General features: G+C 46.4%; 1 protein-coding gene across 2 annotated transcripts in view; it reads right to left on the bottom strand.

Annotated features, from left to right (window-relative positions):
* The window catches only part of PI4KA (phosphatidylinositol 4-kinase alpha), a 193,216-nt gene extending 172,645 nt beyond the window's left edge, over positions 1-20,571 (bottom strand). For both annotated transcript variants that reach the window (XM_077461622.1, XM_077461623.1), the window contains exon 1: positions 20,395-20,571. In XM_077461622.1, the coding sequence (XP_077317748.1) occupies positions 20,395-20,499 (105 nt within the window). In that variant the 5' untranslated portion in view covers positions 20,500-20,571. The remainder of the gene's footprint in view (positions 1-20,394) is intronic.
* Positions 20,572-20,589: the final 18 nt, after the last annotated feature.

The raw sequence follows: 20,589 nt of genomic DNA, 5'->3' as shown, positions 1-20,589 counted from the left end.
TATATATATTTTTTTAGCAGAGATCCTAGGGAATAAAATAGCGGTTGTTGCAATATTTTATGTCACACGGCATTTGCACAGAGGTCTTTCAAATGCATTTTTTGGGGAAAAAAATACACTATTTAAAAAATAAAAATAAAATAAAACCAGTAAAGTTAGCCCTTTTTTTTTTTTTTCATCCAAAAGTTTTGACTACCTGTTTTTATTTAATATACAGGTTTTTTTTTTTTTTTTTTATCTAAATCATACATACAAGTAAACTGATTGGAGGTTTGTTTTGTTTAATAAATGTTTAAATGTAAGAAATTTTCTGTATCACTTATGAAGACAGCTTTCACACTGGAGCGGCCAGGCGTTGATGGTAAAACGCAAGTTTTAGCGGCTATTTACCATCATTTTAGCGGTGCTATTTGGCTGCTAATGGGGCACATATAACCCAGCTAGCGGCCAAGGAAGAGGTTAAATGCGCCCATGAAGCACTGCTGCCAAATCGCATTGCATGCGCTTCGGCAGTGGTGCCCATTCATATCAATGGGCAGGAGTGGTGGAGGAGCGGTATACACCACTCCAAACGTGCTGCTTGCAGGACTTTTTTTTTTTTTAAGATCCTGCCAGCGCATCGCCTCAGTGTGAAAGCACTCTGTCTTTCACACAGACTGCAGGGGAGCCATTTTGCAGGCACTTTACAGGCGCTATTTTTAGCCCAAAAGCGCCTGTAAAACGCCCCAGTGGGAAAGGTGTGTTAGGGGCGATTAAAAAAAAAATAAAAATAAAATAAAATCGGCCTAACATATCGGCCCAAAAAAATCGGCATCATATATCGGCTATCGGCCGCCATGATTTCTAAATATCGGCATTGGCATCGGCCAGAGAAAAACCCATATAGGTCGACCTCTAGTGCTAACACAAATCCATTTTTATCACATCAAAGAACGTCTGCTGAGAGCGGCTAAAACTACTCAGTTTCTCTAGCGGGAATAGCCCTCTATCAGGATCTATCTGCCGCCACCTCTAAGATGAGAAAATAATACACTGCTATACTGCGAGACCACAACATCATTTACCATTGGGGTTTCCCCACCAAACTGCTGGTCACATATAAGAGCCAACAAATCACCATCACATCCCCGGAGGATGGTTACAAGATGCTCCACAACTGGGGTCTGACACCTACACCACCTGCAAGACCTCCAAGTAACATCTCAACCCACAAAACCTGAGCGGCATTCTGTCTGGCAAATACATTACCCACCTATGTTTTTCACTGCCACAATAACCGCCTACCACCACTTTGACAAGCTGTCTAGCCCTACTTGTTCACTTGATCTGAGCCATGGACTGTGGACCACTATGTTGTACTCGGTTTACTTGTGGATTCATTTCTTGTGGTTATCACACACCTCTGGCACGAAGTGTGCTATGCACACAGCCTACACTCAGGTTGTTTCTATTATTTTTGTGTTAAATACAACCGCTTATTTATCTATAACTTACTACTCATGGTAGCAATAGGCTGAGTCCAGATATCGCTCCTCACCCTCCCACACAACCATTAAACAGTAGCATATTCACCGCCTTAGTTGACATTCTTTTTATACCATCGACATCACAACTATGAACGCAAATGGTCTCAACAGCCTTACAAAAAGAGCTTGGCTATGGAGAGAAGCTATTCATCAAAAATAAGATATACTATGCGTTCAGGATATTCACTTTATGCACTATGAACCCTCCCTCCTGTCAGCAGCATCTCTACCCCCCATACTTGTTTCGCACAAGCTATTAAAAGAAAGAGGGGTGACATGATTGCCATACGCAAGTCCTTATCCTTCCAACTTTGTCACTGACATGGATCACTACGGAAGGTACCTAATTCTAGCCCTTTTTGACAATGTACCATTTGTTATAGCTAATATAGATGCTCCCAACTCCCACCAAAAATAATTATTCAAAACGATTATGAACAAATTATATTACTATCCAATTAATGCATAATTATGACACGATTGACACTACTCTTGACTCCTCCAAACATTGCAGACAAAGATCCACAGCCCTCTCCACGCTTACACAATTAGAAGATCTATATGATCCTTGGCGGTGTTTACACGGGACAGAAAGGGACTATACCTTCTATTCAGCCGCATAAAAATCCTCCTCTGGGGGGGCGTGGCCTGGCAGCGGAGGAAGATGGCAGCTTAGGACGAGAGCTCCGCCACCCAGATCTCCTATCTTGCTTCAATCAGCGGGAAGAACACCTCTTTCTGGCAGGGAAGATGACTGGGAGAAGCTCCTCTGTCTCCCGGTCGGCACAGGACCCATCCACGCAGCTCAGCCGCAACATCCCGGCGATGTTCCGCTCCCAAGCGGCGGAGATGCAGGCCGCGTCTCAGACCCCGGACCACAGTATGTCCGCAACCCCGCCGGACCTCCAGGGAGCCTCCGCGGCGTCAGGTACGCACCGTTCGCACGTCCCTCCCCCTCTGAATCTGGCGGATTTGCACTCAGTGGCCACAGATATCAAAAACACTTTATTTGCTGCCATATCAGACCTCAGATCAGACATCAGGGCAGTCGCATCCAGAGTGGAGCAGGTGGAGGCCGCAGCCATGACACATGGGGCAGCCATTCAACAGGTGCAGCAGGTCTCCAGTGTACACGGCCAGCATCTCCTGGACATGCATCGCCACATGGAGGACCTGGACAACAGGGGGCGAAGGCGCAACCTTCGGGTACGCGGCATCCCAGAAACAGTGGAAGGTCCCCAATTACAGGCCGCAATCTGGGCTATTTTTAACACATTGCTGGGTAGACCTCCGGATGCCCCGGTGGAGATGGAACGATGCCACAGAGCTTTAAGGCCCAGGGGTAGGGATACGGATCCCCCCAGGGACGCAGTGTGCTGCCTGGTAAGCTTTACCCAAAAAGAAGAAATTCTGAGGCTCGCACGCAACCATGACCGCCTAGAATACGAAGGTGCACGTATCCAACTATTCCAAGACCTATCTGCCATCACGCTACAGCACAGACGTGACCTTAGACCCCTGTTACAAGTTTTGCGAGACCGCCGCATTCCCTACAGATGGAAGTTTCCATTTTGTCTACAGGCCTCGGCTGGAAACCGCACGGCACACTTGAGAGTCCCGGCTGACTTGAGACCTTTCTGTGATGCCCTGGACATTCCCTTTGTGGAAGTACCTGATTGGTACAGCGCCTTCCTGCGACCGGACCCCTGGATTCCCACCCAGCCTGACTCTACGCCACGATCGCACAGACACCGGCCAAGGAGAAGGAGGAATTCTACCACCTCTCCTCCCAGGAGTCGAGGTGACATGGAAACGGAGGATAGTCCACGGGCTTCCCCCTCATCTGTTCGTCGCAGAACCGACCAGTGACTAGTTACATGGTTGGGTGAGTAGTTTATTACCACCCCTTTGTTTGTTCTCCTGATTCGTGAACTTGCACCTATCCTTATACATTCCAGAGGGCCCTCTGGATGGCATCTTCTCAAGCAGCCTGTCTTGACAGCAAACTGGCAAGGGGACGCAGCTCGCATGGACTATGACCGCAGCAGAAGCAGACTGTAAGTATTTCCCCCAGGCTTGGGGTTGAGAACTGCCATATTACACTGTGTCTATCTGGGCAACTAAGGAACTTTTCACTTACCATGGCCAGACAGAGCCCCTGACTCTTGGTTTTGTTTTTAAGACAGTTAAAGGGGACAATCTCTCTCTGGTAGGGGTCCAGATTTGCCCCTTTTATGGATTGCTCACAGTCGCTATGGAACACTCACCCTATATGCCAATGTGTGCCCCCCTGGCGGACTGGGGGCCTTAGCCCTGCCCCTCCAGATGAGTCCATGGGCCAGCCGGCCTACGAAGGGGCGTATGCCCTATTTTGTTCTCCCTACAGTCTTAATCTTGGTTTCTGCTGCTGGGACTGATGCCGTTGATTACTACTCTCTGCAAAGCACATGAACTAACTTCACCCTCAGTGCCTATTTTTGTCCTTACACGCCTGCTGCTTGAGATCGTTGCACTGGCTTGCTATTTGATTTGGTGCTCCTTTTTTTTTTTTTTTTTTTTTTTTTTGACATGCTGATGTTCTCCGATAGGGGATGGTTACTGTTTGGTTTATGAATATAATGCTTAATGGTCATTTACACTTGTTTAATGTTGGGGATTGTACTGTTTTGGGTAAGGATGTTTGGACGTTCTACCAGGGCACTTATGGTACTGCCTTAGCTGTCCTTGGTCGTGCGGAGGCATCGCTGCAGAATGAGGAGTTTCGCTCCTCGGATCCGCCCCTCCAGTCTCTGGCAACTAGATTGGAGACATAGCAGCCTCAGCTGTGGCTGGAGGCGCGGAAGATTCTGCCTCGCTGCCCCCTAGTGGCCGGGGTCACCGGGTGGGGGACCCTAGGATTTGGTACACCGGTAGTGCAGCATACTGTTTGCCTAATATTGGGTACAAGTTACGGGTTGGTTTTGGGTGTAAAATGTTATATTATTTTCAAGTGCCGGAAGTACTCTTTCTTGCTCTATAATAAGGGTGCGGACCGGACCACGGTCCTTTCAGAGCATGGTCGAGGGGTTAAATGTGGGGTTAACAATTTTCCGACAGACCGAATCCTCCAGAGGGGGGGTTCTTCCCATATTTTATGTGTTAGACAGGGAGCCACCTGGGCGGGGTTAGCTGTGTGTCTCCCTCTATTGTTCGGCCTCGTTCTCACATCAAGAAGGCAGGTTTCCCTCTTGAACATACCCGGAATTGGTTATTCCGCTTTCCCATTTGTCACTAAAGGGCGATTAGGTGGGGTAGCAGGTCTATACTCACCTCTGGTTGTTTTTCCCCCCTGGGATATCCCCAGATTACACACAGTGCATCAAGTGGTGCCCCAGCAACGGCTGGGACCTCCACTGGGGATTATTAGATAGCGGTTCCCCCCCCCCCTCCCCCCTTTTTTTTTTTTTTTTTTTTTTCTCTCTTCTTCTCGCCCTCTTTTTTCCCTACTCCCTCCCTCCCCCTTCCACCCTCTCTTTCTCTCTCGCTCCTCTTCTTTCCCTTTTCTCCAGGCTCGCCCTCTCCGTCTCGTTGCTGGGCTTAGACCAAGGCGTTCATTGATTTGGTGTAGTGACCACTGTCTTCCGCCCACTCTTCTTCTCTGCCCCTGATCATGTCATCTGTGAAGCATATCTCAGCTCCTCTGTCGCTTAAAGTTTTCTCCCTGAACGCTAAAGGTCTCAATGTACCGGAAAAGCGGAGCAGTGTTCTGGCAGAGGCCCACAGACATAGGGCACAAATCCTTTTTTTTCAGGAAACTCATTTCAAAACTGGCTCAATTCCTCGCCTGTCGGACAAGCATTTTCCGACAGTATTTCATGCAACTTCCCCTGACTCCAAGGCTAAGGGTGTTTCCATCTTAATGGCTAAATCTCTCCCGTTTGTTCTGACTGATCAACTAGTTGACCCGGAGGGTCGGTACCTTTTTTTGAAAGGGACCTGGAAAGACAAACCTGTAACTTTGGCAAATGTGTACTGTCCCAATGCTAATAGAATCCCATTTTTGAAAACTGTCCTATTGAAACTCACTACTTTCCAGACTGGCCTCCTTATTTTAGGGGGGGATTTTAATTTAACGCTAGATCCCTTGCTGGATACCTCGTCGGGCACGTCCTCGCTCCCTTACTCGGCACTAAGGCAAGTCAAGCTCCAACTTGCATCTCTTGCGCTTCACGACACCTGGCGTACACTTCACCCCAGTGAGAAGGACTACACCTTCTTTTCACACCCGCACAATCGCTACTCGAGCCTGGATTACCTTTTTATACGGCAGACGGATTTGTCCCATCTAGTTAATGCATCTATAGAGGCTATGACGCTCTCCGATCATCATCCCATCACGCTGACTTTGCAGTTCCCACATAAGGAGAGGCTGACTAGAACATGGAGGCTAGATGCGTCCACCTTGTCAGATCCCGCAGATTCAACCCGCATAGAACAGGTCATACGGGACTACTTCACCACGAATGATACACCGGATGTGTCCCCTATGATGCAATGGGAGGCACATAAGTGTGTGATTCGGGGACACCTTTTGGCGATAGCAGCTAGGAAGAAGAGGGAGAGACAGGAATTGATAACGAACCTTATACAGGAGATTACTAATCTAGAGTTACAGCACAAACGTACTAAGGCTATTCAAGTGGCACAGCAATTAGCGGATGCCCGAGCCCAACTGGTGGAGGAATTGTTTCGGCGGGCACGTAAACGCCACATGCTGTCACAAAAGCTGTTCTACGAGCAGGGTAATAAACCTGGGAAACTGCTGGCACGTTGTTTACAAAAGCGTACCCTTGCCACGACGGTGCACCATCTGTCAGATAATGCAGGACGCTCCTTTTCAAAAAACGAGGATATTGCGCAGCAATTTCTTCGTTACTATAGTAAGTTATATAATTTAGAAGAAGACGGTCATGGCCTCGTGGAGGGTGGGACTCGCTCGCGGCTGATTGGGGAATTTCTGGGCAAATATAGTCCCAAAGCGTTGTCGGTTGACGAGCGTGTTGGCCTAGAAGCTCCCTTGTCCTCTGAGGAATGGGAGGCGGCCTTGAAGTCAATGAAGCCAGGTAAAAGCCCGGGTCCGGACGGCTTCACGGTACCGTACTACAAAATATACGGGGCTCTATTGGTGCCGCGATTTCTTAAAGCCTTCAACTCGCTGGCTAAGGCCCCCCAACCTCCAGACACGCTTCTAGAAGCGTATATTACGGTGTTACCCAAAGACGGCAAGGACCCCACCGACGTTAAGAATTATCGCCCGATCTCGCTTTTAAACGTGGATCTGAAGCTGTTTGCGAAGATCATTGCGAACCGTCTGGCTTTTTATATTCCTGCCTGGGTGGGGAAGGATCAAGTGGGCTTCGTGCGGGGGAGGGAAGCGAGGGATAACACGATCAAGGCCTTAAATCTCCATCATTGGTTAACTTCCACCCAACAGGAGGGTTTTTTCCTGGCCATGGATGCGGAGAAGGCGTTCGACAGGGTGGCCTGGGACTACCTGCAAGCAGTGCTTCGGGCCCTGGGCCTGGGCAGCAATATGTGTACCTTTATTGGAGCATTGTATTCTAACCCCAGGGCCAGGGTCAAGGTTAATGGTCACCTGTCGGACGCCTTCCCCATCCGAAATGGCACTAGACAGGGGTGCCCTCTCTCTCCCCTTCTGTACATACTCACCCTGGAACCCCTCTTGCGCTGCATTAGGCTCCACCCAGACATCAAGGGTATCACAGTACGCCATAAGGAGTACAAAGTCGCGGCTTTTGCGGATGACATCTTGCTTTTTCTTACGTCCCCATTAACGTCCCTGCCAAATCTAATGCCACTCCTGGAGCAATTCAAACGCATAGCCAACCTAAAACTTAATTACTCTAAATCGTTCGCGCTGAATGTTTCCTTACCGCATGATCTTGCCCGTCAATGTCAAGCCAACTTTCCTTTCAAATGGAACTCGGATGCTATTACATACCTGGGTATACAGCTGCCTGGCAAGCTGAGTTCCCTTTACGAAAAGAACTTTCTCCCCGAACTCAAAACTATTCAACAGGAGCTGCAAAGATGGGATGTCCCAACTCTGTCGTGGTTTGGGCGAGCGGCTGCTCTCAAAATGACTGTGCTTCCACGACTTCTCTATAAAATGCAGACAATCCCCATACGTCTCCCACCGGCCTTTTTCGCAACTTTTAAGAGAATTTGTAGATCCTTCCTCTGGGGCTCCAAATCGCCTCGCATCGGGTGGGCGACCCTGGTTCTACCCAAATCTAAGGGAGGCATTGGTCTACCCGACCTTAAACGTTATTATTGGGCAGTACACATGGCCAGAGTAGTGGACTGGAAGATCCACACACGTTGCAAGGACTGGCCAGTCCTTGAAAAGCTCGTTGTCGGTCAAGATCTGCAAGTGCTTCCTTGGAGCACTAAGCGCCCCACGGGGCACCAGCTCTCTACACACCCTCTTGTTGGGGCGACCCTACAAGAATTCGCCAGAGCGTGCAAGGCAATGGCGCTCTCTCATACAGAGAGTCCGATTACTCCTATTAGGAGTAACCCTGACTTCCCCCCAGGACTTTCTGCTAGTTTCTTGGCTCAGGAATGGCCGTCTACAGAGATGGTGGCAAAACAATTTTTCAGGAGGGGCAGATTCTTAAGTCACCAAGACCTGGCCAAGCTATCTGCCACCAAGACGTTCCCGTATTGGCCATACATACAGCTGAAACACTTCTTGGATGACCCAGGTAGGAGACCGGGATATCTGACAGAACCCACTGTTTTTGAAGCTCTGTGCTCCAGCAAGACTCCCCAGAACCGCGTGATCTCGGCCTTGTATGCTTCTATGTTTAAGATCCTGCACCCAGACAGGAGTCCAGATCGGGTCTTCTGGGGGTCTGTGCTGGACCAGGAGATAACGGATAAAGAGTGGGAACGTGTACATCTATATATTCATAAGGGGTCCCAAAATGTAGACACGCAGGAAAATGGTTACAAATTGAAGATGAGATGGTACAAAACTCCAGACCTGCTCCATAAGATTTTCCCGACGGTTCCTGACCACTGCTGGCGATGCGAAAGGGAGATAGGTACCCTTCTTCACATATGGTGGGGTTGCCCCCTGATTCAACCCTATTGGAGAGAGGTACATAAGATAATTTCGGAGGTTTCACCCTTGGCCTTGGAGTTCACCCCTGCACAATACTTATTACACCTATCGAACATTCCCCAGAAGAAATATTGTAAGTCATTGGCGATACATATGATCAATGCTGCTAGGCTTTGCATTCCGGTGCTTTGGAGATCTGTGTCCCCCCCCTCGATTAAAAGCTGGTTTCTTCGCATTAATCGTATAGAAGCGATGGAGGAGCTGATTCATACAGCGCAGGACAAGATTGATCGTTTTTCTGCGATCTGGGGAGTGTGGCGGACTTTTAAACTTTCCCAGAGATATCTTGCGTTGATGCAGTCTTAGGAGACAGTGATACCTTGCAAGTGGGAACCTTCCCAACTGGCATCCCCCATGTGGGTAGTGCTTACAGTACTGTCTATCTGGACATAGCCACAGCCCTGGAGCATAATGGCGCCTTCCTTTGTTGTTGGCTGCACCGGGACGGAGAGGGTAGCTGGTGGTTAACCCACCCCCGATCCGTTCGAAGGCTTATCCGAGCTTTTTTTTTCCTCTTCTCTACCTCTATATTCTTCCTCTTTAAGTCCTGGCTGGTTCCTCTCCTACACCCCTCAATACTTTGTCTTTACGCACACTTAAAGAAAAACGTTCTTGCATGCTTCCTTTGACCACCACATTAAATGTTTAAAGCTTAACTGGTATGCCTCTGGGAACAGACCAGGTGCTCTCCTAGCTAGGCAAATAAAACAAAGATTCCGCTTCCAAATTCCCATACATGCACATAGCTCACATGCTCAGCGTCAGCAATCCCACAGATAATCGCCAATTGCTTTCGGGACTTCTATGCATCCCTATACAATTTGAATACCACTGCAGCCACTCCTAACCCAAAGCCCTCTCGAAAGTCCCACTTCCTCGACCCGCTACAGCAGACCTCAATGCCTCCTTCTCTGAGCCGGAAATTTTAAATTCAATCTACTCACTACCCTTACACAAAGCCTTGAGGCCCGATGGCTACTGTAATGAGTACTTTAGAAAATTCGCAGACTGTCTAATGCCACACCTATGCAAATCCTTTAACCATATTATACAGACAGGAGACATTCCAAAGAAATCTTTAGAAGACCTCATTATCACTATCCCAAAACCAAGTAAACACCATGACGACCCAACCAATTATAGGCCTATTTCACGTCTAAATTCTGATCTTAAAATATATGCTAAAATACTCACCTCCCGTATCTCATTACACATTCCCACCCTAATACATGCTGACCAAGGCTGCTTTATCCCACGATGGCAAACATCTGACGGCACTGGGAGAATCATAGACCTCATACAATAGGCTGAATGCTACAAAATGCCTTCTTTGCTCTTCTCTTTAGACACAGAGAAGGCATATGACAGAATCTACTGTTCCTATCTGAAATCAGTTCTTCAAATATTTTGATTTGCAGGCAACATCAACACAGCAGTACTAGCTCTGTATTCACATCCCTCAGCGAAAGTATGGATGTCTGGTATGACTTCTGATCCTTTCGCAATCTCAAATGGCACAAGACCGGGCTGCTCCCTTTCTCCATTAATATTCGCCTAGTGATGAAACCCCTTGGGGCGGCCCTAAGATCTCACCGTCTCAGGATTACAAATCAGTAATACTACCCACAAATTAGGGCTACATGCCGATGATGTTATTGTAGTTATGACTAATCTCCTCCAGTCTCTTCCAGCACTCGACGATCTTCTGATCAATTTTGGTCAATTATCTTTATACAAATTTAACTGCTCCAAATCCAACTTGATAGGTATTTGCCTAGATCAAAGTACAAAATTAATTCTCAAGTCGCATATCTCCATTCTTGTGGGCCCCATCCTCAATGTTTACTTACCTAGGTATACAGTTAACAGTCCCCTCAAGCAACATCCTTCATACAATCTATGAAGCACCTCATAAGAAACTGCTAGATATCTGCTCCTCTCTCAGACCCACCAGGGCCTCCTGGTATGGTAGGATAGCACTATCTAAACTGTTTCTCCTCAAACACACCTGTTATACTTGTTCTACGCTCTTCCAGTCCCATTATTAGCCTCTCAACTGGACACGTGCCAACGTATCCTCAACAAGTTCCTAATGGAAGGCAAGCTTCCTAGAATCAAGCACTCTGTCACATATACCACAACGTTTAAAGCAGGAATGGGAGCTCCCTACCTCAAGAACTATCACAAAGCCATCCTTCTAAACCAAACTCAACATAGGTGGTCACCCACCTCCCGCCCTCTGTGGGCGCAGATCGAAGAAACCGCTCTCAACCATTCCACCAAAGCCTTCCTAGTTGCTATATGGATGCAACACCGACCAGCATTATCCTTCCTAAGCACAATTAATACAACTATTAAAGTCTGGAGCTCAATCCATCTGCTGGGCTCTCAAAAAAAGTTATGGAATCTTTTCCTTTGTCAGCGCTAGAATTATTATGCTCTGATATGTCATTATCCTCTTTGATATCAGCTGGTGCTACCACAATTGGGAGCATTCCCCATGAAGGAAACATATGCACCTTCCAAGACCTACACGAAAAATACAATATCCCTAACAAAGACTTCTACAAATATCTAAGAATGCGAAATGCCCTGGCTGCTATTACATGTCAGATCAGACCATTACTTCCAATATTATACAAATCTATGAACACCCTACAACTTCTCCAAAAGGGATCCTCAATCTTTAACAAAAATCTGGACTCCACACAGAACCCCAAAAAAGCTGTCATCAATGGAAAAATGGTAGAAAACACTAAACTTTGTGACAGACCTAACATCTTGGCACCTAGCAACACGCCTCTCATCCTAAAAGCCTCCAGATGCATTTCACATTGGGGAAACGGCACAGAAACAACTTCATCAATGGTATTATACACCAACAAAACTATCTTGTCCTCCCACGCATCCGCTTAGTGGAATGGCGAAGAAGCAGGATTTACGATACACATCTGGTGGTCCTGCCCCGGCTCCCTCCCTTTTGGCAGTCTGTTCAAGCCCTCATTAGCCTTACATGCAATCCTGCAAAGACCCCCCCAATTTGTACATCTGGGGATAGAAACGTTGGAGACCCCATATCACATCATCCTCACCCACATTTTAACTGCAGCCAGACTCTCAATAACAAGGAACTGAAACAATATCCCCCCACCCCCCTCTACAGTTAGTCCATCAAATCCTCAACTGACATCTCCAGACAGAAATTATGCTAACCAAAGCAAACTTGACCCTAAATTCTAGAAAGACTACTCCTACAACCTACACTCTACCCCCTTAAGCCATTAGCTATGCTACTAGTTTATTAAACCCAATCGTACTTGCCTCGTTGAAAAGAAATAATATCCAATACCTTGTTGAAACAACGCTACCTGGAACAGAATCCTGAACTACAATGTATAGTATCATGATCTTGTTTTGATGCATTTATATTTACTACTGCTTTGCTTATCCTGTTTGTATTAGGTCACCACTGCCTCACGATACACTTACAAATTTGTAAAACTTCAATAAAACTTTAAAAGTGGAAAAAAGCAAGCATGTCAAGCCATAAAATTGTGTATGCCTGTGAAATCACAAAAAAATATGGTACCCTAAATTCTCCTTAGCAACACATTCAAAGCCTTTACAGGCTATCAGTTTATAGGTGATAATAAATTATGTCCATAGAATTATTGCTTTCACTCCATTAGCAATGATACCTCACATATGTGATATATTATGTTAAATACTGTACATGTGCTCGCTCTGTCTTGCACTTTTTATCTGAGGTGTGTGTGGTAGTGAAAGGGGTGCTCTAGCTTTTTGAAAATTACTTATACCGATATTGTTTTTTTACACGTTTTGAATTATTTTTTCTTACTTTGCTATCGCAAGCCCCCATGTGATAGCATGGGTAGAAGACAGGTACTCCTTACGGAGGTTTTTTTTTTTTAGACCTTCAATGTCTCCCCTGCCCTCCAATGCAGCTATTCTAGCACAGATGATACACGTTGCATCTGGGGTCAGTCACAGGAGGGATCAGGGAACAGATGTTCCCCATGGTCCTCTTGCTCTCACTAGGGATGCTGTTTCTCGCAGTCTTTGGCTCCTCAGAGGAAAGGGAGAGCCCAGAAACTACCATGGGTGTCACCAGCAGGAGGGAGGGCACATACAAAAGTGATCTTTAACCACTTGTCAACATGCAGTTTATAAATGTACACCTTGGTGAACAAGTGATTAAGGCGCTATAACAGAAAAAAAAAAGCGTATGAATGGAGAATATCCTTCTTTGTGAAATCTACCATATATGTCCCTTAAAGTGGTTGTAAACCCTTACAAATCACTTTGACCTACAGGTAAGCCTAGATTAAGGCTTCCCTGTAGGTCCAAGAAATATCTCCTAAACCTACACGGTTTAGGAGATATTTGCCAAAATACAGGCACCACTGTCTACGGCGCATGTCAACGGCGATATGCCGCAAGTGGCAGCTCCTGTGCGCATGCGCAGGAGTGACGTCATAGCGGCTTCATCGAATGACAGCGGCGGAGCAGCGAGACCCACCGAGAAGATGGATGCTCCGGACTACAGGGGGCAGCGGTGACTTCGCTGGCTCCTGTGTCAGGTAAGTAACACATAATGGACTACTATGAGATGCATAGTAGTCCATTATGCATTACGTTTGCAGGGAATCAAAGAGGAAGTAAACTCATCAGGGTTTACTTCCTCTTTAATTAACCAAATGCCAATGCCTGCCCAAGAACGAGCTCCGAGTGTATTAAAAGCTGTACACGCTGACCTTTGAAATGAAATTCTGATCTCCTTTGGAATGCCTACATTCCTTGAAACCAAGGATTTCAGTAGTGATGGTTTAAAAAACAAAAACAAAAAAAAAAAAAAAAGTTTTTAGAAAATATAATCCACAGCTGCAAAATACCAAAAGAGAATTCCAGGACTTCAGGCTATACACATATTAATCCATTACATAAACGGTAGGCACATATTCAAAATTCTAACACAAAATAAGAATTCTTGTTTTCAAAATAAGAGACAGTTATATTCAAGTAATTCCTATTAGATTTGAAAATCATCTGAACTCAAGCCGCATTTCAGTCCGACTTCGCCCGGCATCGCACCGATTGGGAACTGTCCAAAGCCGGCAATAGGCTGCAAATTGAATCACATGTCAAATCGCACCAATGTGAATGGGGGCTAAATAAAGATTACACTTGGGTAAAGCTTTGTGAATTAAAGTGTAACTTTACCTAAAAATAAAAACAGGCAGGATTTTTGATGCAGAAGGGACATACTCTTCTACATTAATCACTTCCCGACTGATGTAAGCATATACAGCGAGGGAAAAAAAAGTATTTAATCCCCTGTCGATTTTGTACGTTTGCCCACTGACAAAGAACGGATTAGTCTAGAATTTAAAATAGTAGGTTTATTTTAAAAGAGAAAGACAGAATAATAGCAAAAAAAAAAAAAAAAATCCAGATAAATGCATTTAAAAAAAAGTTATAAACTGATTTGCATTGAGTGAAATAAGTATTTGACCCCTTTGCAAAACATGACTTAGTACTTGGTGGCAAAACCCTTGTTGGCAATCACAGAGGTCAGACATTTCTTGTAGTTGGCCACCAAGTTTGCACACATCTCAGGAGGGATTCTGTCCCACTCCTCTTTGCAGATCCTCTCCAAGTCATTAATGTTTTGAGGTTGACATTTGGTAACTCGAATACCTTCAGCTCCATTCACATATTTTCTATGGGATTAAGGTCTAGAGACTGGCTAGGCGACTCCAGGACCTTAATGTGCTTCTTCTTAAGCCACTGCCTTGTTGCTTTGGCCATGTGTTTTGGGTCATTGTCATGCTGGAATACCCGTCCACAACTCATTTTAAGTGCCCTGGCTGAGGGAAAGAGGTTCTCGCCCAAGATTTGACGGTACATGGCCCCATCCATCATCCCTTTAATGCAGTGAAGTTGTCCATGTTCCCTAAGCAGAAGAACACACCCAAAGCATAAGGTTTCCACCTCCATGTTTGACAGTGGGGATGGTGTTCTTGGGGTCATAGGCAGCATTCCTCCTCCTCCAAACACATCGAGTTGAGTTGAGCTTGGTTTTGGTCTCATCAGACCACAAAACTTTCACCCAGTTCTCCTCTGAATCATTCAGATGTTCATTAGCAAACTCCAGACAGGCCTGTACATGTGCTTTCTTAAGCAGGTGGGCCTTGTGAGCGCTGCAGGATTTCAGTCCTTCACAGCATATCGTGTTGCCAATAGTTTTCTTGGTGACTAAGGTCCCAGCTGCCTTGAGATAATTTACAAGATTCTCCCGTGTAGTTCTGGGCCGATTCCTTACCATTCTCATGATCGTTGAAACTGGGTGAGATCTTGGATGGAGCCCCAGACCGAGAGAGATTGATAGTTATTTTATGTTTCTTCCATTTGCGAATAATCGCACCAACTGTTGTCACCCTCTCACCAAGCTGCTTGGCGATGGTCTTGTAGCCCATTCCAGCTTTGTGTAGGTCTATAATCTTGTCCCCGACATCCTTGGACAGCTCTTTGGTCTTTGCTATGGTGAAGAAATTGGGATCTGATTGATCACTTCTGTAGACAGGTGTCTTTTATACAGGTAACAAGTTGAGATTAAAAGCACTCCCTTTAAGAGTGCTCCTAATCTCAGCTTGTTACCTGTATAGAAGGCACCTGGAAGCCAGAAATCTTGCAGATTGATAGGGGATCAAATACTGTATTTATTGGCGTACAGCACGCACCTTCATTTTAAGAGCTACGTTTCAGGAAAAAAAAACATTTTTTAAATAAACAACTTAAACTAAGGGTCAGTGCCCATCTGCAGCCTCCTCAGCTCCTCACCTCAGCTCCCATCAATGCAGCCTGATCAATGCCCATCAGAAGCCCATCTCCCATCAATGCAGCCTGATCAATGCCCATCTGCAGCCTCCTCAGCTCCTCACCTCAGCTCCCATCAATGCAGCCTGATCAATGCCCATCAGAAGCCCATCTCCCATCAATGCAGCCTGATCAATGCCCATCTGCAGCCTCAGTGCAGCCTGATCAATGCCCATCTGCAGCCTCAGTGCAGCCTGATCAATGCCCATCTGCAGCCTCAATGCAGCCTGATCAATGCCCATCTGCAGCCTCAATGCAGCCTGATCAATGCCCATCTGCAGCCCACCTCCCATCAATGTAGCCTGATTGCAGGAAATCAGAGGAGGGGAAGAAGGGGGACGACCGCCGCTGGAATTCCCCGAGCCGTCATCTGTTTAATCGTCTCTCCCTACTCACTACTTGGTACTCACTATTTATCCTCTAAACTTGCCCCTGTTCCAACTTCTGAGTTCTGGGTCCCAAAATCAGAGTTCCATGTTCCAGGATCCAAATTCCAAAGTCCATGTTCCGAGTTCCGAGTTCCAACTTACAAATTGCGTGATCCGAGTTCTAAATTCCCAGGTCCAAATCCTGAGTTCCAGATACCAAGTTTCAGAATTTGAAGTTTCGAATTTCAAATTCAGAGTTCTGAAAACTCAACGCCAACACTGTGGTGTGAAGAGGGCACATAGAAAACAACATTTTTTGTGTGTCCTTGGAGAGACATACGTTGGAAAAACACACTCACATCTCTGCACAAGATGGTGAACAAGCCCAAAATATTCTCCGCAAATCAAAGTTGAACTTTTTCCCATTCGTTTTTAAGCACATATGGTGTGCACAAGGCCTTATACTTTTTAAAAATTGCTCTCATGTTTAGTAAAGTCTGGTTACTCCCAAAAAAGAAGCTCAAATAGTAGGCCTCATACACACCTGAGTATTTCATAAACGTTTGCAAAAGTGTGTCACGCTTGTGGTGCATTAATTGTTAATTGCAGCCCAAATGCTGCATGCAGACTCACGTTTTTTCTACAAGCAATAAACGCGTCAAAAGGTACGGTTAAAAAAGGCACAGAGCTCAACACAGAAAGCTGCGTGAGCAACTCTGACACATTTGTCACACATAGGGCAGTTCACTGAAATGCATAGGTTGCTTAATGTGTATAGTGTGAAAAAGCGCATAAACACAGCACATTATTTTGAGCACATTCTCAATATGGTGTAAATGCACTCTTACACAAGGTGGAGAAGTCTTCAGACACAGAAACTTTACACATTTCAGTGATTCCCACCTTTCCATTTCTGCCTGAGGTGGAACCAAGATAAGGCAAACTTTCAAAATAAGCAAATATTAACCACTTGCTTACTGGGCACCTAAACCCCCATCCAGCCTTTGAACGACAATTGCACGGCCATATCACACTGTACCCAAATTACATTTTTATCATTTTTTCCCACAAATAGAGCTTTCTTTTGGTGGTATTTAATTACAGCTGGGAGTTTTATTTTTTGCTAAACAAACAACAAAATAAAAAAATCATGTTTCATAGTTTGTTATAAAATTTTGCAAACAGGTCATTTTTCTCCTTCATTGAAATGCGCTGATGAGGTGGCACTGGTGGGCACTGATAGGCACAGTTAAGGCGGCACTAATAGGCACAGATAAGATGGCACGGATGGGTGGCACTAAGGGGCACTGATAGATGGGACTGATGGGCACTGATAGGTTGCTCTGATAGGTGGCGCTGCTGAGCACTGATGGGCGGCACTGATGGGCACTGGTAGATGATACTGATGGGCACGGATATGTGGCACTGGGGTGCAGTACTGTTGTTGAGGCAGATTATGGGCACTGATAGGTGGCACTGATGGGTGGCACCTTTTATTATCTAGGTGGCACTGGCAGGGGGCAGGCGGGCACTGATAAGCTGGCCGTGATCGGGTAATCGGGACTGATGTCCCGATCACGGCCGCCGGTGACCGGCTTTTTTTTCCTCCTCGCGCTGAGGAAAAATAGCCGATTACCGGCTCTGTTGTGTCACATGATCAGCTGTCATTGGCTGACAGCTCATCACATGGCAAGGGGTCAGGATCAACCCCTTGCTCAGATCCGTGATCAGGCGAGTCTCATAGACTCGCTGATCACAGAGCGCGGGCCCCCTCAGGCTGCTCGTGCACGGGACGACGTCATAAGACGTAGTTTCGGCAAAGCAGGACCGCGCTGTAGCCGTCATTCGGCTATAGCGTGGATCTCTAGTGGTTAATAAAAGGTAGCTATAAAGAAAAAAAAAAAAGTTTTTCCTATTTACATGTCACCTCTTTTTTTTTTTTTTTTTTTTTCCCCACTTTCCTGCATCTAAATATGACTGGGGAGCTCTTGTATCTGAGCTCCCCATGTATACTATATATCTGCCCTCCCTTCCTGGACACTATCGTACCTGAGATCCCCATATATATGCTATATGGCTGGCCTCCCTTCCTGGACACTCTCGTATCTGAGCTCCCCATGTATGCTATATGCCTGGCCTTCATTTCTGCACACTCTTGTATCTGAGCTCCCCATGTATGCTATATGCCTGGCCTCCCTACTGGCACACACTCACAGTGCAAGGGCAATGGTGACTTGCTATATCGATCTGTACACAATTCCTGGAAGCTGAAAACATCCCAGTTCTTGCATGGCCAAAATACTCACTGGACATGTCACCCATTAAGCATGGTTAGGATGCTCTGGATCGGCGTATACGTCAGCATGTTCCAGTTCCTGCCAATATCCAGCAACTTCGCACAGCCATTGAAGAGGAATGGACCAACATTCCACAGGCCACAATCAACAACCTGATAAACTCTATGCGAAGGAGATGTGCTGCACTGCGTGAGGCAAATGGTGGTCCCACCAGATACTGGATGGTTTACGTACCCCCCCCCCCCCCCCAATACAGTAAAATGGCACATTTTAGAGTGGACTTTTATTGTGGCGAGCCTAAAGCCCCATACACATCATCAGATTTTCTGCTGATTTTTTCCCTTCAGATTTACCAAAACCATTTAATATGAGGTCAAACCTTAGGCGTTTCAATTTGCATGTAATCAGGCAGGCCCTTACACTACATGGTTTTGGTAAATCTGTGCAATAATAATGCTTTCTAATCAGCATCTTGTTGTACCACACCTGTCAGGTGGATGGATTATCACTGCAAAGGAGAAGTGCTCACCAACAGAGATTTAGACAGGTTTGTGAACAATATTTGAGAGAAATAGGCTCTTTTTGGCCAAACACCAACAGTGTTGTGTTTATAATTTTGCTCAGTGTAGAAAACAAAAACATCAAACATACATACTCACCCCTATGCTGCAGCAATGGTCTGATGCTGCAACTGTCCCTCACCGGCTCTAAGCCCAGGAACCGAGCGATCACATAAAGACTGATCACTCAGTTCTTGGTCTTCTCAGAGTGAAGAGCGGGGACGGTCAGTCACAAATCTCTGCTCCTTTAGCACTCACTGCTAAGGCTGAAGAAGGAGAAGGAGCAGATGGCTTTGGCTCCCAGGCATGTGCTGAGGGGCTGAGCCAGCTGTCAATCAGGGAACAATATAGTTGGGACCCTTCCAAAGCCTGGAGCGGCTCTGTGACATCATATGACTTTAGTCTACTGTCAGTTGATCCTTGGTCACAGATAAGCAAAAGTGCAGTCCTGTGAATCATAAGAGAAGCATGGCCAAAACAAGCTTTGCTCCTACTCCTGTTTTAACACCTTCCTGCCCCGACTATAGCAGAATGATAGTCGGGCAGTGGATTTCCCACTCTGACTTAATGTCATATGACATCCTTCAGAATGAGCCGATCGTATGCTCCCCTTAGGACGCGCAGTGCCGTGATTGGTGTTGCGGTGGACACGGCGCACCACCGATCACAGTAAAGAGCCTATGACTTAGGCTCTTTACCATGTGATCAGCTGTGTCCAATCACATCTGATCGCAGTGTAAATAAGAAAGGCCAGTTATCAGCATTCCTCTCCTTACATTGGCAGCTCATGAGGAAAGGAGGGAGCTGATAGGTGGCGTTCCTCAGTGGGGGACATCTGCACTGATAATTAGTGCCCTGAAAATCAGCGCAGCCCCTTCAGTGATGCCCACCAGTGCTGCCAATTAGTGATGCCTGTCAGTGCTGCAAATCAGTGCACATCAGTAATACCCCTCAGTGCCTCCTCATCAGTGCAGCCTCATCAGTGATGCCTGTCTGTGCTGACAATCAGTGCACATCAGTGATGCCTGTCTGTGCTGCATATTAGTGCCTCTTCATCAGTGCCCATCAATGCAGCCTATCAGTAACCATCAGTGCTACCTCATCAGTGAAGGAGAAATTACTTATTTATAAAATGTTGTAACAGAAACCAAGAGAAAAAAAATCTGTCTTTTTTCGTTTATTTAGCACAACAATACTAAATCCAGTGGTGATTAAATACCACCAAAAGAAATCTCTATATGTAAAAAAATGACAATAAAAACGTCATTTGGGTATTATGTTGCATGGCTGCACAATTTTCATTCAAAGTGTGACAACAGTGAAAATTGGCCTGGTCAGGAAGGGGTGAACGTGGCCTGTATGTAGCACTGCCTGTCCAGTAGAAATGTGCGGGCTGATCACTTCTCTATATGATGGAGTGACTGTACAGTGCTGTGTACACCGGTCCCCGCTCCCAGGTGTCATTCCCTGTCCCAGCCCCCCTCACTTCCTCTGACAGGTAATGCGCCCCCAGCGGGGCTCTGAACCCACAGCTCAGCTGGTGTCCCCCGGGCTCACCTTATCCAGGGCCGCCGGCCTCTGCACGGCCAGGGAGCGGGCCAGGGACAGTACGGTGTTAAAATAAAACCCCCGGGAGCCTCCGCCGCCCCCCTTGGTCGCCATCTTCCTCCCGGAGCCGTCAGGTGACGTCCCCACTGCACTTCATCACGTGACCCTTACAGAAGTGACGGCAGCATAACCTGACGAAATTGC

Source organism: Lithobates pipiens, unplaced genomic scaffold (assembly GCF_037356315.1).
Source record: "Lithobates pipiens isolate NorthernLeopardFrog02 unplaced genomic scaffold, aLitPip1_a1.2 Scaffold_3, whole genome shotgun sequence".
NCBI lineage: Eukaryota > Metazoa > Chordata > Amphibia > Anura > Ranidae > Lithobates > Lithobates pipiens.
The sequence above is the reverse complement of the archived record's forward strand: the minus strand, read 5'-3'. Positions and strand labels throughout refer to the sequence as shown.